At 42.2% G+C, this 17,991-nt stretch overlaps 1 protein-coding gene across 1 annotated transcript in view; it reads right to left on the bottom strand.

Annotated features, from left to right (window-relative positions):
• The window catches only part of LOC126413115 (calphotin), an 831,469-nt gene that overhangs the window by 371,878 nt on the left and 441,600 nt on the right, over positions 1 to 17,991 (bottom strand). The window contains exon 6 of the mRNA XM_050083006.1: positions 6,568 to 6,686. Within this exon, the coding sequence (XP_049938963.1) occupies positions 6,568 to 6,604 (37 nt within the window). The 5' untranslated portion in view covers positions 6,605 to 6,686. The remainder of the gene's footprint in view (positions 1 to 6,567; positions 6,687 to 17,991) is intronic.

Below are 17,991 nucleotides of genomic sequence, written 5' to 3'. Positions count from 1 at the left end.
TCTTCAGTAACAGACGATATTCGGGAAGTAATGACAGCTTTTGTTTGAAACGCGCCTCTTTTCTCTCTTAATGTTCCTCAAAGTCACTACTGAATTATTAAAAAAATTTACGTTAAGAATCCTTGTAATCTGTTGACTTGTGTTGTATGTCCTATGTAAGTTCATGGACTGCACTGCCGTAAAAATATTAGTACATCCTTTTTGACGTTTCCAGTTCACTCAAGATTTATTGTTGCAACATTGCCTATTGAGTATGATTACATGTACAGATTTATAGCGCAAGCGTTTCAGAGGTACTGGGTATCGACCCACTCTTAAACACCCATATTAGTATGTGGTGTAGCCTACAAGGGCCCCAAAGCAGATGCTGACTCCGGCACCCGGTTGATCCTACAGATGGCGAATACTGTCTTGGGATTCGTTACTGCAAGCCTACTCGACCTGTTCACATAGTTCTGTAGGAATTGTTGGTTGACAAGTCGCACGACTCACTTCTCGGCCCATCACATCCCACACGTGGTTGACTCCAGACAAGTCAGAAATTTGTGCTGGCCAGGGAAGTCGTAGCACGTCTTATAGAATACGTTGAATTTCGTGGTCAGATTGTTGGCGACCTTTATGCGGTTGGAACAACAAATGATTCTCCAGTTGCAAAATAACGAGTCTAAAAACATTGTGCACGTACCGACCTCTGGTTAGCGTCCTCTCCAGAAACACCAAAGGTCAAGGAGAGTAGTTTATCGCACCCCAGCAACAACGCCTGGGGTGACTACAGTGTACCATGGATAAATGCACCATACCAGACGGCTCTCATCGTGTCTACAGCGTACGCGCATACGACCATCACTTCGCGCAGGCACAATCCGCTTTCATCGCTGGAGACTACGGCGCGCCATTTCATCTTCCAACTGATCCTCTGACGGAACCAGTCGAGCCGTGCACGTCGATGCTGTGGGGGGAGTGGGAGATGGGCTAGAGGTATGCGTGTCCGTAGTCTTACTGCTAACAACCGGTTAACAACAGTTCACGTGCTCTCACAAGCCCTCTTTCCTGTTCTGGCGGTATGTCACCTGTGGGACACTAGATGCAGTGATAATAGTTTCAAAGTCATCCTCCAACAGCGAGCGTATTGGCATGGATACCAGAGAGCCATCTGTGTCCACCCTTTAATAGGGAATGCTCACAACTAGATGGCTCAGTGTGTTGCAACCCAGACAACCACTTCTTTAAAGTCAGTACCGCCATTAGACTGTGGTTTATTTACAGTGTTACATTTACACGTACACAATCATGATTTCGGCTTGAAAATACCACTAGCAAGTGTTTTCTGAAAGCAGGTTAGACAATAACAGTGAAATACATAACAAATGACATAACCGTATAACAATCCATATTTGTAACGCTTGCTTCCAAATGTTATAAATTGCCTAAGATGGCTTACTATCGTATCAAAATACATTACTAGACACATTGTCTAAGAGACGATATTTCTTGCAGAGCCTACTGCTTTGTTTCATTACTGAGTACACCACCTTCATTGAATGACAGTTGGCGAAGTGTCAAATTATCTTAGTCAAAGAAATACCTGTTACAAGCAGGTGACCTTTTTTTCTAGTTCAAAAATGGTTCAAATGGCTCTGAGCACTATGGGACCTAACTTCTGAGGTCATCAGTGCCGTAGAACTTAGAAATACTTAAACCTAACTAACCTAAGGACATCACACACATTCATGCCCGAGGCAGGATTCGAACCTGCGACCGTAGTGGTCGCACGGTTCCAGACTGAAGCGCCTAGAACCGCTCGGCCACACCGGCCAGCTTTCTCCTAGTCTTTGGACTCAGTGTCCGGTAGGATAGGAAAGGTTAGGAACAATTTATTTTCTTTGGTGGTTGTTACATCTTTGCAGTACCTGTCTATCTTAGGCAGATTCATTGTATACTAAGATAAACAGGTACTTCAAAGATGTAACAACCACCAAAGAAAATAAATTGTTCCTAACCTTTCCTATCCTACCGGACACTAAACCCAAAGACTAAAAGGAAAGGTCACATGCTTGTAACAGGAATTTCTTTGAACAAGGCAATTTGACACTTAGCCAACTGTCATTCAGTGAAGATGGTGTACTCAGTAATGAAACAAAGCAGTAGGCTCTGCAAGAAATATCGACTCTTAGACAATGAGTCTAACAGTTTTTTTTAATACGACAGTATGCCATCTTAGGCAATTTATAACACCTGGAAATAAGCATTACAAATATGGATTGTTATACGGTTATATCACTTATGTATTCCACTGTTATTGTCTAACTTGCTTGCAGAAAACACTTGATTATGGCATTTTGAAACTGAAATCATGATTGTGTATGTGTAAATATAACACTGTAAATAAGCAACAGTCTAACGGCGGTACTGACTTTAAAGAAGTGGTTGTCTGGGTTGCAACACACTGAGCCATCTAGTTGTGAGTATTCCCTATTAAAGGGTGGACACAGATGTCTCTCTGGTATCCATGCCAATATGCTCGCTGTTGGAGGATGACTTTGAAACTATTATCACTGCATCTAGTGTCCCACAGGTGACATATGCCGTCACAGGATCAATTTCGACGTTGTCCGGGAGTATTAATTTTTTTTCGGCACTGGATAAGTGTAGATTCGTAAATAGCTTTCACCTCACACGACGTTAGTGACTAAATTATTATGTATTTTGTGTTGCTTATAAATTCAAATTAAATACCAGAGCAACTCAGCTGGTAGAAGAATTACCCCCATGCAGGTGTGTGCCTGTAAAGACAATGAAAGACGAAACTTTTACGCCTCTGTCTCCTAGCTCAAAGAAAGCTTAATCGCCTTCCCAGAATTAACATGTACCCGCTTTAGCAAACACTTCTAATATAAATTAATCATCGCGGATATTTCTCAGCAGGTTAATTTATCCTGGCCACCTTAGTGCTATTTATTATCCTCAGAGCGCGGGCTCTGTAGCTCCGCAGCCAAGGACGTTTTTGCTTCGCAGCCTCATAATCTCCTTACCCCTGGCAAAAGAAATTAATGGCGCTCCATATCTTTTATTACGGGTTCATAACTCGACTTTCTAAATTGTGGTCTGTTGTAATTGCATTTTTAGTCCTTTTAATACCCGCCGCTGTCTTCCGCGCTTTCTTAACAAACAAAACTTCCCGGTGATAAAATGTTGCCGGCTCGTGTGGCGAAGAAAGAGCGGACGAGAAACGAGTATCAACTGACATCGCCCGTCCCAGCAGGTATAATTTCGTTTGTTAAATCTGTGTCACACCAGCAAGAAATTAAACACTTAACTACTCTCGAGTTGCTACTGTTTATATTTCACACATCGATACACCAAATATTATTGCTCTTACAATATTATCTACGAATATCCCATTATCTTCATTTCAATGTTTTTGATTTGTTTTTCGACACATAATTTTCACTAAAGCAATCAGTAACGCATCTTCACGAAGTTTGCCATTTGTCGCGCAGTATTTCCTCTATGGTGTCGTATACAGTGTGTCCCAACATTTTAATTGTTCGAGATGATACAATGTTGTAAAATGAGTAATTTGGCATATGGAACTAATAATCACAAATATTTACATTTTTATTAACACAACAATAATTAATGCCCATACCAGCTGTTCAGAGAGAAGAATGCAGCCTTAATTAATGTTCTGCAGTGGCGTTGAGCAGAACTGAAAAAAGAATTCTAATACATCTGAATCCATTGTTTGCACACTTTTTTTATGATACCGGCACTGTCATTGCTCCTACACTGCCTTGTATTCTTCTCATGGGTCTCAGAAGCAAGTTTAAGACCGCTTATTGGTGAATATTCTGTCAGCTCAAATTATATTTTGCTGACAATTCTTTGTCGAAAATCTAGCCCAACGGTCTATGTTTCGAACAATCCGATTTTACGTAGTCTATCGACGGCATTAAATTTATTCCGTTTAGTAAATATAAAGAAGGATACTTTTAATTTATTTATTGCCGTTATTATAGTATCGGCTGCACACGCCTTCCATCTGTGTCATCCTGCATCGTAGGTTTCCTGGATTCTTAACACATGCCAGAAACGTTTGCCGATAAGGTTCGCATGATTATCTAATTATAATAAGTCATGATGCGAAAGTTTTATCTGTACGTTCTTTGATGGCTGGGCTCTATTTCCTATTGCATCATGCATTAAATGGATGTATCCTTGTACCTGTAACACGTTGTGTTCCACTTTCAACAACCAGTTTTGACCTATAAATAGTGTAGTCTGCTCCACCAACATCGATGCGTCAGGCACTGTCTGTCATGAAACATAACAAGATTACAAAAAGGTAACTTCCATATGATCATCATTGTAGGTGTTGTACCGCACTTTAATTTCCAGTCTTTGGTTCCTGAGACAAAATAAATGTTTTAGAATCCTATCACTTTTGTACAAATCGAATCTTAAAAGTCTTTGGACTCTCTGATTTTTAATTTTCTGCCAAAAGCATCAGCCTTTTGGGAGACATAGATATCCCACTTTCCGACAAAGTGTGTTTTGTTCTCGGAGAGAGCATAGAGATACCCTTAATATACTATATTTCATTTTAATAGATAATTACATCGATAAGAGCAGTTGCGATATGTTTTACACAAGGCGTTCGGAAATTTCCGTCACACACTTCTAGGGCTTGTAGAGGAGAGTGAGTACATAATATTTTGAAATCGAACCCGTGTCCGACGGTTTCCATTTGGGTGTTTAACTCAACCACTTCTGCTTGAGTAACTGAATTATGCATAACGCAGTACAATTATTAGGTAACAATTCGAAAGTATACATAACTAAACATCCATTTATCACTTAAGAACATTTGCTTGTATTAACACTTAAACGTGATGTTCTGTACGTTCAGTCGGCTGGGTTCTTTTTTGTTTTGGAATCATGTAAACACTTAATGTTTATGTGTTAATAGAAACAAATGTTCTTAACTGATAAACTGATATTTCTTTGTTTCAGTGGCCGGCCGAAGTGGCCGTGCGGTTAAAGGTGCTGCAGTCTGGAACCGCAAGACCGCTACGGTCGCCGGTTCGAATCCTGCCTCGTCATGGATGTTTGTGATGTCCTTAGGTTAGTTAGGTTTAACTAGTTCTAAGTTCTAGGGGACTAATGACCTCAGCAGTTGAGTCCCATAGTGCTCAGAGCCATTTTTTTTTTGTTTCAGTGAGCTAATAATTGTACTGCGTCATGCGTAATTCAGTTACTCAAGCAGAAGTGGAATCCATCTGTCATGCGTTCCTACTCCAACTATTATGTACCTACTGCCCTCTGCAAGTTCTAGATGTTTGTGACAAAAATTTCCGAACACCCTGTGTATACAGAGGCATAGCCTTTAAACGGGTATCTCATGACGGTTAAGAGCAATGTCTTACGGAATATCGAATCTAATGATAGGAAGAAAGATGTAGAAGAAGCAGGCTTGAGGCAGGATGATCTGTAATTTACTGTGAAAGAGGATTTCAAATAGTGGAGCTTCTCTCAGAAGATATGACTTGTACTTGACTACTTCTTCTCTGTCGGGGTCCATATTTAAGGCGATTTACTAGGGAGGAATTGAAAAAAAATGATGACCAGGTTTCGAAATTACGAAGACGTCTGTCCGGTCCTAGATATGTTGTTTCAAAAATAAAATCATTAATTTCCTTAATTCATTGTTAGACTTTTATTTTCACAGAGCAAACGCTTATCGTTATGGTAAAAACTGCATTCAAGGGAAAGAGAGTCTTTTAAGCTACTAAGAATGTGGTACTTTTTCTTTGTTTCCTGGTGGGACATAAGTAGAAATGATAAAACTTCGGGAATTGTGGTATTTACAGGAACAAAGAGAGAATCGTCTTTCCCGTGTAGCGCAGAGGAATGCATCACGAATTGGTGCACGTAATGTCGACAGGACGTCGTGCACCATCCGTCATACTACGGGCTTCGTTTTGCGTGCTAAGAAGAATCTTGATGATACGTTGATGTGAGCAACGAAATTTTTCCCTCGTTTTCCACTATGCCCAGTAACCTGTGTCTGTGCCACACCCAGCTAGTAGAAACATCAGGAAAGTGAAATTTACTGTCTAGGAAAATGTAGTAAAGCGATTTAAAATACAAAGCAATATCATCAGTATCCTTAATACCTAATTTTACATTTAACTCTCTTATTCCACTGACAATTTACGGTCACCTTCCACATATAAGTAATCATATAGCGTTAATTAAATTCGCGGTGTAACGTCTTTGTTTAATTGAAAAGTATTATTCAAACAATGGAAAATCCAGGGTAGCTTCAGCTACCAAGGACTGTGGTCGTGTGTGTGTGTGTGTGTGTGTGTGTGTGTGTGTGTGTGTGTGTGTGTGTGTGTGTGTATTTTTGTGTGACAGTCTTTTGTTGTGCCTATCTGCGGCTCAGCATTTCCGCTATATAATAATTTTGAGAAGTATTCCTTCGGCAGCAACTTTTTCTAATTACATACGAAGGATGTTCCACTAATTCTACTTGTGAGAAGAGTGTCGTATTGTTGTTCTTACCTTGAAGAAGACAGATGATGAAGACGAGGGGATCCATTGTTAATTCTTTTCCACTTGAGGGAAGAGACACTTAGCACATTATCTGCACGCAGCCACGTGTGGTCGACGGCTCCGGTAACCTGTTGGAAGAGGAACATGCTAATTAATACCCTTGTCTTGGTGAAACACCTATAGAAATCAAAGCGCTAGTGTCCGAAATATAACAAACTTGTCTTTTTTGTAGAATTCATAAACTCTAGAGTTTTTCTCTGTTACTGTGTCCTAAGCTAAAGGTTTTTTTATAATCCTTCCATCGTTTTCGAAGTTCTTTAAACGGGTGTCTCCACTATCAACTCTATACGCCGAGAGACAGGATGTAGCACGCATCTCGCAACATTTTTGGTGTGATATCAGAAGCTCTGCACTAGCTGTTTCTTTTTTTTCCTTACACAGCCATTGTTGACACTCCGCATGGGCATTTTGAGTGACAAGAGTTGAAGACAGCAAATTAGCGGTGGACACACTTACAATGGCGCGTTGAAAAGCAATGGCTCCAAATTTTTTATGCGAAGCTGCTGAAGTTTCTTAAATAAAACAAACGTTTTTACCATCCTGCGTCTTTATTCTTTACGTCTACAATTTGTAGCCCTCTGCCGCTAGAGGGCTCGAAATTGTCACGTGTAACATGACAGGTTGCAATGTAACTATGACAGTGGGTGAGTAACTGGGTGCAGTAACTCGGAGTGTTGATACACATACGGACCACCCTCTCCTTCAGCATGACAATTCCAAACCACACACCAGCGCTGCGACATCTGCAATATACCACCGCCTTGGGTTCACTGCCATCCATCATTCCCGACACACTCCCGATTATGCCCAATCCAATTTTCATCTATTTCCAGAAAAATACCTTCGAGAAGTTCATTTTGATAGTGATCAAGCGGTGCAAGCAGAAGTAAGGTTACGGTTCCGTGAACAAAAGTCAAACATTCAACAGTGACGGTATCAACGAACTGGTTTCTCGTTGTGAGAAATATGTTTATCACCAGGATGAATACGTTGAGAAATATAGGGACATGAAAAATAGAGGTGTAGAATGTTAACAACAGTTGTTTTATTTGAAAAGTTAAAGAGTTTGAGCATAAAATATTCGGAGGCATTACCTTTACTCACATCCTCGTATAGCACAAAAAACGTCGAGCCTCTTCAAAAAACCACTGCGGCAATTGCTGGTGTTCTTACCAAAACCATCATCCCACAGTAGCGAACTCGCTACCGCTATAAGGGCGGAGAAAATAATGAAGTATTTATGACTTCGGGCTCATAAGAACTGCGCATCGAAATGCATCCCTGACGACTCTTAACTTTACGGGAACTCCACATTTCTTCGAGGACTAATGAAGGAAAATTTTACTATGTTATAATTAATCAGTAGTAGATATTACTCATCTTTAGAAGAACATAAAACAAAATATGAGTGCCAAATTGTCTCTGGAAGGCGAATTCTAATTATCGATTACTGTTACCGAAAATGTTTCGCTTGCCAGTATCATAAGCATTTGGCGCAACTTGACAAATTGTGGTGCACTCTGCACAGCTTTCAACGCACCTGCAAATTAATGGTCGTTTGAGTATTTTAAACAATTGGCAGGGTTTTACAACTGAAAAATCATTCCATTTTCTGGGACAAAACGTTAGTGAACAGTTGAATACTACATCTACATCTACATACGTACTCCGCCAGTTACAGTTCAGCTCGTGATGCAGGGTAAATCCTACCAATATTAAACATTTCTCATCTCATTCCATTCGTCTATGTCGTGCAAACAATGACCCCACTGATTGTGCCTTAATCTCTCTTACTTAATTAATATGATCGTTACACGACACATGCAAAGCTATCAGTATAATGGTCACCAGACTTCGTCGAATACAGGTCATTTAAATTGCAGTGTAATGAGGACATACTACGAACTGAGAGCCAGCCAAAGAAAGGCGAATGGAGTAGGAGAACCCAGAACCACGAAATATACAGTAAAGTAATTCTGTACTATGGTAGCAAAATTACGCATGACGGACGACGGAAGGAGAATATAAGCCGAAGACCATCACAGGGAAAGGGCCCATTCTTGGACAAGATAAGTTTACTAGTGTCAATCATATGCCTTAAGCTGAGGAAGAAATTTCTGGGAATTTACGTCTGGAGCACAGTAGTATGTGGAATTGAGTCATGGACTGTGCGAAGACAGGAACAGCAGAGAATGTAAGTGTTTGAGACGTAGGGCTGCAGAAGTATGTCGAAAATTAGGTGGACTGATAAGGTACCTATGGAAAACACTGACAAGAGCAAGGGACAGATTGCTAGGACATTAGTATAGTACCAGAGGTAGCTGTAGAGGCTTTAAAATGTGAAATGGACAGTGACTGGAATGTATTTAATTAATAAATTCATTTGTGTGTATTTAATTAATTTTGTATGTAGTTATGTTTTAATTAATTAATATTTAATTTAATAATTAATTAATATCTAATTTCAATAGATACAGTGATAATGTCAAGTGGAAGACGTGCCGCGACAGTGTGTCAAAGTAGTTGTGCCACAAATGGGAATGGAGCAATATCTCTAAATCAAGTTTTCAAGACATGTCTTGAGGAACAGAAAAGTGTGCGCCAAGTTTGTCCCACATTCGGACTCTAAACGAAAACAATAACCTATGGACTCTGCTGCAACTTGGCTAAAACGGAAAATGCGGAAAATTCTTTTCTGGGAACAAAACACCAGTGACGTGACTTGATGTAACCAGTACGACCCTACGACAAGACGAGAAAGTGCAAAACTTCAGTTGAAAGTTCAGCGTTTTGAAGACATAACCGACATTCAAGCCCACGTGACCTGTGGTCGAACATCCCAAAGAAGCACTTTCTAACATATGCACATGAACGTTCAGTGTATTACACCGAAATGGGTGGCGAATATGTAGGACACCCGAAGAATTAGAACTGACTCCTTAACTCTCATATTTTTTATTAATCGACTGTCGAAACTTTTTGGACTGGCAGGATTGTTGTAGATGCGGAAATGCGGATAGCGCAAATAAAGGCCACGGCCCACTGAGCGAAGGTGAGGTGCGGGATACGTGAAGTGCGCTACTTACGGGCAGCGAGCCGTCGCTGGGACACACGTCGGGTGGCGGAGCCCGCGGCACTGAGGCGACAGCGGCGGAGGGGCAGAGCGTTCCGTCTACCTGCGGTGCGCCGCGCTGCGTGAGAGCGGTCCCACCAGGGGCGCAGTGTTGCGGGCCGCGCCTGACGCAACGTCAGCCTCAGAGGGCGCCGCGGATAGCATAGTGGCCCCGCCTAGGGCGCAGGGAGCAGCCAGCCGGGCTTCCACCGCTACACACTACACGCCACGCGCTGGGCCTTGTGCAGCACCGAGATACGCCGCAGAAGCCTTGAGCGACATCCGGAGGGCCACTGTGTCGAGGCAGACAATGGCGCTGGCGGCAGCAGATGCGTTGTCGTACAACGCAAGCAATTACCGGCGGACGGCGCCGAGTTAGGGCAACTCGCAGCCGCTGCACTGTCAGATCGCTAGCTCTGAGAATGGCGCTTACTACTGGAAACTACGACGCGACGTCACAAACTTTTATCACTACGAAAATATAAAGTGGAGATTCTTTTCTGCGAATCAAAGCCTCAAAACATTGCCACTTTCTTCGGACTGTCTACAGGCGTAATAATAATAACTAAATGTAGTAGTGGGGCTCACTGTAAGGAAATATTGCAAAAACTGGGTATCCTTACGGCACCAGGTGCATACATGTACTAACCTGTTGTTGACATCAGGGATAACATTACGAAGTACTTCACTACTATAAGACGCGATCAAAAAGTTTCATTTTGAGGACACTGCTGCAGCATATACAGTACTGGCCATTAAAATTGGTGCACCACGAAGATGAAGTGCTACAGACGCGAAATTTAACCGACAGGTAGAAGATGCTGTGATATGCAAATGATTAGCTTTTCAGAGCTTTCACACGAGGTTGGCGACACCTACAACGTGCTGTCATGAGGAAAGTTTCTAACCGATTTCTCACACACAAACAGCAGTTGACCGACGTTGCCCGGTGAAACGTTGTTGTGATGCCTCGTGTAAGGAGAAGAAATGCGTACCATCACGTTTCCGACTTTGAAAAAGGTCGGATTGTAGCCTCTAGCGATTGCGGTTTATCGTATCGCGACATTGCTGCTCGCGTTGAGCGAGATCCAATGACTGTTAGCAGAATATGGAATCGGTGGGTTCAGGAGGGTAATACGGAACGCCGTGCTCGATTCCAATGGCCTCGTATCACTAGCAGTCGAGATGACAGGCATCTTATGCTCATGACTGTAACGGATCGTGCAACCACGTCTCGATCCATGAGTCAACAGATGGGGACGTTTGCAAGGCAACAAGCATCTGCACGAACAGTTCGACGACGTTTGCAGCAGCATGGACTATCAGCTCGGAGACCACGACTGCGGTTATCCTTGACGCTGCATCACGGACAGGAGCGCCTGCGATGGTGTGCTCAACGACGAGCCTGGGTGCACGAATGGCAAAACGTCATTTTTTCGGATGAATCCAGGTCCTGTTTACAGCATCATGATGGTCGCATCCGTGTTTGGCGGCATCTCGGTGGACGCACATTGGAAGCGTGTATTCGTCTTCGCCATACTGGCGTATCACCCGGCGTGATGGTATGGCATGCCATTGGTTACACGTCTCGGTCCATTTTGAACAGTGGACGTTACATTTCAGATGTGTTACGACCCGTGGCTCTACCCTTTATTCGATATCTTCGAAACCCTACATTTGAGCAGGATAATGCACGACCGCATGTTGCAGGTTCTGTACGGGCCTTTCTGGATACAGAAAACGTTCGACTGCTACCCTGGCCAGCACATTCTCCAGATCTCTCACCAATCGAAAACGTCTGGTCAATGGTGGCCGAGCAACTGGCTCGTCACAATACGCCAATCACTACTCTTGATGAACCGTGGTATCGGGTTGAAGCTGCATGGGCAGCTGTACCTGTACACGCCATCCAAGCTCTGTTTGACTCAATGCCCAGGCGTATCAACGCCGTTATTACGGCCAGAGGCGGTTGTTCTGGGTACTGATTTCTCAGAATCTATGCACCCAAATTGCGTGAAAATCTAATCACATGTCAGTTATAGTATAATATATTTGTCCAATGAATACCCGTTTATCATCTGCATTTCTTCTTGGTGTAGCAATTTTAATGGCCAGTTGTGTATCAACCTGTTGTCGACATCAGTGATAACACTGCAATGTACTTCACTACTATAAGATGTGATCTGGAAGTTTCCTTTTGAGGACGTTGCCGCAGTATATATGTAACGTAGCGCGATTCTAATGCGAATATCCACTAAACAGCGAAAAGATTATGACCACAGACCACCACGACGTCAGATGCCATCTGGTGGCGTTGCGGGCACGTGACGCGGTAACAAAAGTATGTAAGCGGAGCAGACACGGTTTGACCTAGCGAAGATATGGGATGCAAGTTGGGAAAGCCATTTAGATGGCGACTTTGACAAAGTGCAGATTATTATAATGTCGAGCCTGTGAACGAAACTGGTCGAATGTTCACGAACTACTGTCGTGAGCACCTACGGCAAGAGGAGGTCAGTGAAACTATCACTAGGGCTAAATGTTTACACGGTCACGACTCTTCGCAGAACTTGAGGTTCGGAGGCTTATCTGCTCTGTAAAGGAGAATAGATGGTGATCTGTGGCATTCCTGTTGAAACATCAGAATTTTGGTGCACGTACAAGTATTTCGGAGTACACCGTTCATTGTGCATTACTGAAGACGGAGCTTCGCAACAGACCACTCCTTCATGTTCACATGTTGACACAACGACATCGTCAATTAGTGGACGAGGGACCATCGGCATTCAACCGTCGATCAACGGAAACGTGTCGGCTCTTCGGGTGAATCACATTTTTGCTACACTAGGTCGATGGTCGTCTCCACAAATGCTGTCTTAGAGATAAACGCCAGCTCGAAACCAGCAGCGTTCCACGGACGCAGGCTGGTGGGAGCAGTATTATGCCGGCCGGGGTGGCCGAGCGGTCCTAGGCGCTACAGTCTGGAACTGCGCGACCGCTACGGTCGCAGGTTCGACCCCTGCCTCGGGCATGGATGTGTGTGGTGTCCTTAGGTTACTTAGGTTTAAGTGGTTCTAAGTTCCAGGGGACTGATGACCACAGAAGTTAAGTCCCATAGTGCTCAGAGCCTTTTGAACCATTTTTGAGCAGTATTATGCTATGGGAGACATTCTCCTGCGGTTGAATCGGACTTGTGGTAGTAATCAAACACAGGTTGACAGCTGCGAAGCACCTGTCTCCCATCATGCTTTATGTCTTCCCCGAAGGCGATGTCATCTTTTAGCAGTATAATCATCCGTGTCACGGAGTTTTTTATCGTGCTACAGTGGTTTCAGTGGCATTATTGTGAACTCACGCTGATGTCTCGGCGACCAAAATCGCCTGATGTAAATCTTATGGAATTCATCTGAGTCGGACGGCATCACTGCGTATGCAAATCAGCAGTCCGTTATTTTCGAGAATTATATGACCTGTGCGTAGACATCTAATACCACATACCTCCACAATCGTATCAACACACTGTCGGAGTTCTGATACGGTGGATCAGTGATTTATCGCGTTCCAAAGACTGACAAATAAGCTATTAAGCATGTGGTCGTCATATTTTGGCTCATCACTGTATAAGCAGCGACTTGTAGGAAAAGGGATTCGTGTCTTTCCGATGTGCGTTCGGTAAATGCATAATCGTGAACTATGGGGACGTTAAGTCTGTTACCAAAGGCATCAGAACGAGACTAATGTGCTGTTATTCTTTCCTTGGCTGCCGAAGGACAAACCGGCTGACATCAATCGGAGAATGACGATTGTATGGGACATCACGTATGTTAAAAATGGAGCGCCAAGTTCTGGGTGCTGCTGCTTCATGATAAGGCACGTCCACATATCACAAATGTCGTAATGCACAAGTTACTTCTGCCCACGTCCTGTAGCCCTTATCTTTCCACACGCAATTATCACGCCTTCGGACCCTTACAAAGGCCATGAAAGCTCGACGATTCCTGTCGGAAGAGCATGTGTAGCAGGCAGTTACGGACTTCTCCACGTAACAGGGCTCTGTGCTTTACCAAACGGATATCTTCAAGCTGGCGCCTTGGTGGGATGCCTCAGTGCTCACGTTGATTTTGCCTGATTGGCATAGCGATTCTGGACTGTACGACCTTCGAACAGACATATTTTGATCAGCCCTATATGAAAATCCTGTTTCATTGTAAGGTGGTCACTAACTGAATAATTAAATAAAGTAAATAAAGGAAATCAGCAGTTGAGAAGGGAATCAGACGGTACTGTAGCGTATTCGCGATATTATTCAATGCGTAAATTGAGTGATCAGTAAAGGAAATAGAGGAAACATTTGGAAATGAAATCAAATTTCATGCAGAATCCATAAAAGAAGTTGAGTATGTTAATAAAAAACTACTACAGTTGTTAAAACGAGTGCACTTTCCACACCACAAACGGTTTCGTTCTAAACAAACATCCTCAGGTGACAAAATGTGCAGCCGGCCGTTGTGACCGAGAGGTTCTAGGCACTTCAGTCCGGAACCGCGCTGCTGCTACGGTCACAGGCTCGAATCCTGCCTCGAGTAGGGATGTGTGTGCTTTCCTTAGGTTAGTTAGGTTTAAGTAGTTCTAAGTCTATGGGACTGATGACCTCAGATGTTAAGTCCAATAGTCCTCACAGCCATTTGAACCATTTTTTGACAAAATGTGCCGTTGTCATGACTCAAAAAATGCCTAATCGCCATAGTAAACGCTACAAGGCACTTGTTGAAACATGATAAGCACAATGATTCAGTAAAAAATGGCGCTGTATGCTATTTGGTTCACTGTAAGTACTGTCGGATATTTTTGTACCGGGCGGTCGTCACCTGTCCTGCTCTTAGGACGTAACGAACTCCGCTCACCGCCTCCGTGTGTTATCAACGGAGATAAATACCAGTCTGAAGATGGTATATTCATGACTGAAATCTGTTATCAGAAAAACAAACACCACTTTCGATGTGGACTGATTGTGTTTTGTTAAATTAATAACAAGGATCGTTATTAAACAGGACAAACACTTAAAATGAGAATCAATGAGGGTGAATCGAAGACTGATTTGTTGTAAGGGTTCTGCGAAAATTCAATGCATGTGTAAATACATGTTGGTTAAATTTACAGTACCTCTATTCGGAGATGATTGTGCGATCATTACATGTTGGTTAAATTTACAGAACCTCTATTCGGAGATGACTGTGCGATCATTATGCTACCATCAACGTTGTTTTTGCGCACTGATCTTTAGAACAAGGTTTAGAAATATTATAATGCGTACTGACGTTTACAGACCGCCAGTCTTCACTCACTCAGTATGTGAGTACAAAATCGTTAATACAGGTACGAGGTCTCATCCCCCATCTGCCATTTAATGCCTTGTGAAATACGTGTGTAGCTATATATGAGGGTGCAGAGTGTGTTTAAATAAACGTCTTCCACAAAAAAGCTTTATATGAACTATGAACCATGATATCCGGCCCTTGTTAACACGCCCACGTGTACTCTGATTTTGATACAATTTACGTTTCTTTTTTAATTTTATATAATTCTTTTTCGACATGGATTCGTAAAACAGCTTCATTTAAAATCTTCTTTACATCGCGTGTAGTGTTTACACCGTGCCGATTTCATATGATAAGTCGTGTGATCTGAAATAATATTGTGTTGTACCGTACATTAATTTGGTGGTTTCAATACAACATTTATTTCGTCCAGCGTCTTTAAATATGTGCCAGTACTTAAAACTCAGTCTTTTGTACTAAGTAAAACCTTTCCCCTGTTCCAGACGAAATGTGTGTATGGTTTAATTAAGTGAAATGACTAAAAACTTCGTCATGTTGTATCTAGGAAACCTTGCCTTCGTTCAGATATAGCGTTTACATGTGTAGTCCTCCCAGGCAGAATTACCTATCTTTTTGAAGCTTTGAAACGTTGCGGCAGTGACGCAAGGAATCATTAAAAATGACTCGTTTAGACACTGGAGAAAGTAGCACAAACCAAGTTGGATTCCCTAGGTCGTCACACATAATTAAAATAAATTTTTTTTATGGTTTCTTTTACTTACATATTCGATGGGAGTTATCTGAGTAACGGTTGTTTGAAACATAATGCATAAAATACAAATATTGCTAGAACAAACATACATAAATGAATTGTATTATAGTGATGCTGGCCAATTGACACATTGTAGAACGGTATTTCAAAGTTATCGCAATAGCTGAACAATGCACTTTGTAACAAAGGAAAAATTTCTCATTCCTGTCCTGGCCGTGGATTGGAGGATATTTTCCGTTGTCTTTTTGTTGATCAGCCAAGTAGCGGAAGACTTAGAAAGACATGAGTGTGACGCGAGCTGGAGTGGATCATATTTTCGATAATACCTTTAAAGCGAAGAACCAGAAGAATACAACAAATTTAATTTCATCGTGTATTTTTTATTATGACATATCAGCCATACAAGTTGTCCGTCTGGTAATCGTTAGGTGCCTCTACACAACAACACTTAATTACTTCTGTCAGTGCTGAGCGTCTTACGGAGCATTTCCTTTGCTTCCTAACCTTAACGACAGACACGTATTCCTTGGTAACTGGGAATGTGTAACCAACCCAGATGAATGGTGAAAGGTCGATGCCGGTAGCGTCAAATCTAATAAATGAGTTAAAATAAAACGAATAGTTATGTGATATAAACATATCTGTAATTAAATGTGTGTATTTTTAAACACTCTGAAGGATAGGAACCATGTTTGATACCCTTAACGCTTATTGTAAACTGCGAAATATTTTATAAAAGTTCTTATACACAAATACGCAAAGAAAAATATAGTTAAAGAACTACGCAATTTAATAGCCCAGGTCATTATAAAGATTACCTGGTAACATATGGAATATGTACTACGTACTAAGCCCGGTAGGGACAGGCGTTGGGTGGGGATAGGAGGACGTAAGTTTGACAGATTACATGCAGATTTAATGGTTACAGTATTACAGGATGAGGCCCCCCGTGTTTTGTTTGCAGACTTTCCACTCGCTTGGATGATGCAATCTGACTACTTGTTGGCTTTAGCACCACCACATTAACGTCACTTCACACGTTCATGAAATTAATTTAATCTGTCACTTGCAACAGACATATCAGCTGTTAGTCCAGCCTGAATGTTGCATTTTAATTATGTCATGAAAAATGTAACATCATGAAACAATACCAGAGAGTTCCGGTGTACCGCCAGAGGACTCACAAATAAGTCACAATAACATAGTCAATCTAATCTGCGTGAAACTGTGCTGCCGTTCGTAACAACAGTCCAAACAGTGCATAGCTTTTACTTGCACTGTCAGTGCCAGATTTACAAACAATACTAATTTTAAGATTATAGCACGATATTTGCTGAAAGATGGAGTGGAAATAGAATGTGCTATCACTCAGCTACAAATGGTTCCTTAGAAAAGATCCTGACGATGTTTACAAGTGAATTGCCTATCGAACACCAAGAAGGAATCCGAGTTATGTCTCTCCCCCGCAACCCCCTCCCCACTTCCATCGGATAGTGTGCAGAAATTCACTACGATGTAACATAAAACCAGTCACATCGGTTATAACTATTTTAATAATAATGACCAATTTCCTCTTTTTCTTCCTTCTATTACTCTTCCCATTCGTCCTCTCTCTCAAGTTTTATATCTTCGCCTATATCTACATATACTCCATAATCCACCATTTGGGGCATGGTGAATGGTACCCTTTAACACGACTAGTCATGCTCTTTCCTGTTCTCCTCGCATATGTAACGAGGGAAAAAAGACTGTCTGTAAGTCTTCGCACGAGCAGTAATTTCTCTTATTTTGTCTTCGTGATCCTTAAGCGAGATTTAAGTTGGGAGTCATTAAATCGTTCAGTATTCAGTGGCAAATGTTGGTTCTCTTAGCTCTGTGAACAGCGCTTCGCGAAAGAAACGTCGCCTTCTGTCGAGGGATTCCCGTTTGAGTCACGGAGCATTTTCGTGATTCTTGCGTGTTGTCCGAACCTGCCGGTATCATATCGGGCACCACGCCTGAGAAGTGCTTCGATATCTTCCTTTAACCTGACCTGGCTTGAACCTCAAACACTCGAACAGTACTACAAAACTTTTCGCACAAGTGTTATATTCGCGGTCTTCTTCATAGGTAGGCTACACATTCCTACTATTCTCCTAGCAAACCGAAATCGACGTGTCGCCTTCGCCACT

Source organism: Schistocerca serialis, chromosome 7 (genome assembly GCF_023864345.2).
Source record: "Schistocerca serialis cubense isolate TAMUIC-IGC-003099 chromosome 7, iqSchSeri2.2, whole genome shotgun sequence".
In the NCBI taxonomy this organism is placed as follows: Eukaryota; Metazoa; Arthropoda; class Insecta; order Orthoptera; family Acrididae; genus Schistocerca; species Schistocerca serialis.
This window is presented reverse-complemented; position numbering and strand designations above follow the sequence as displayed.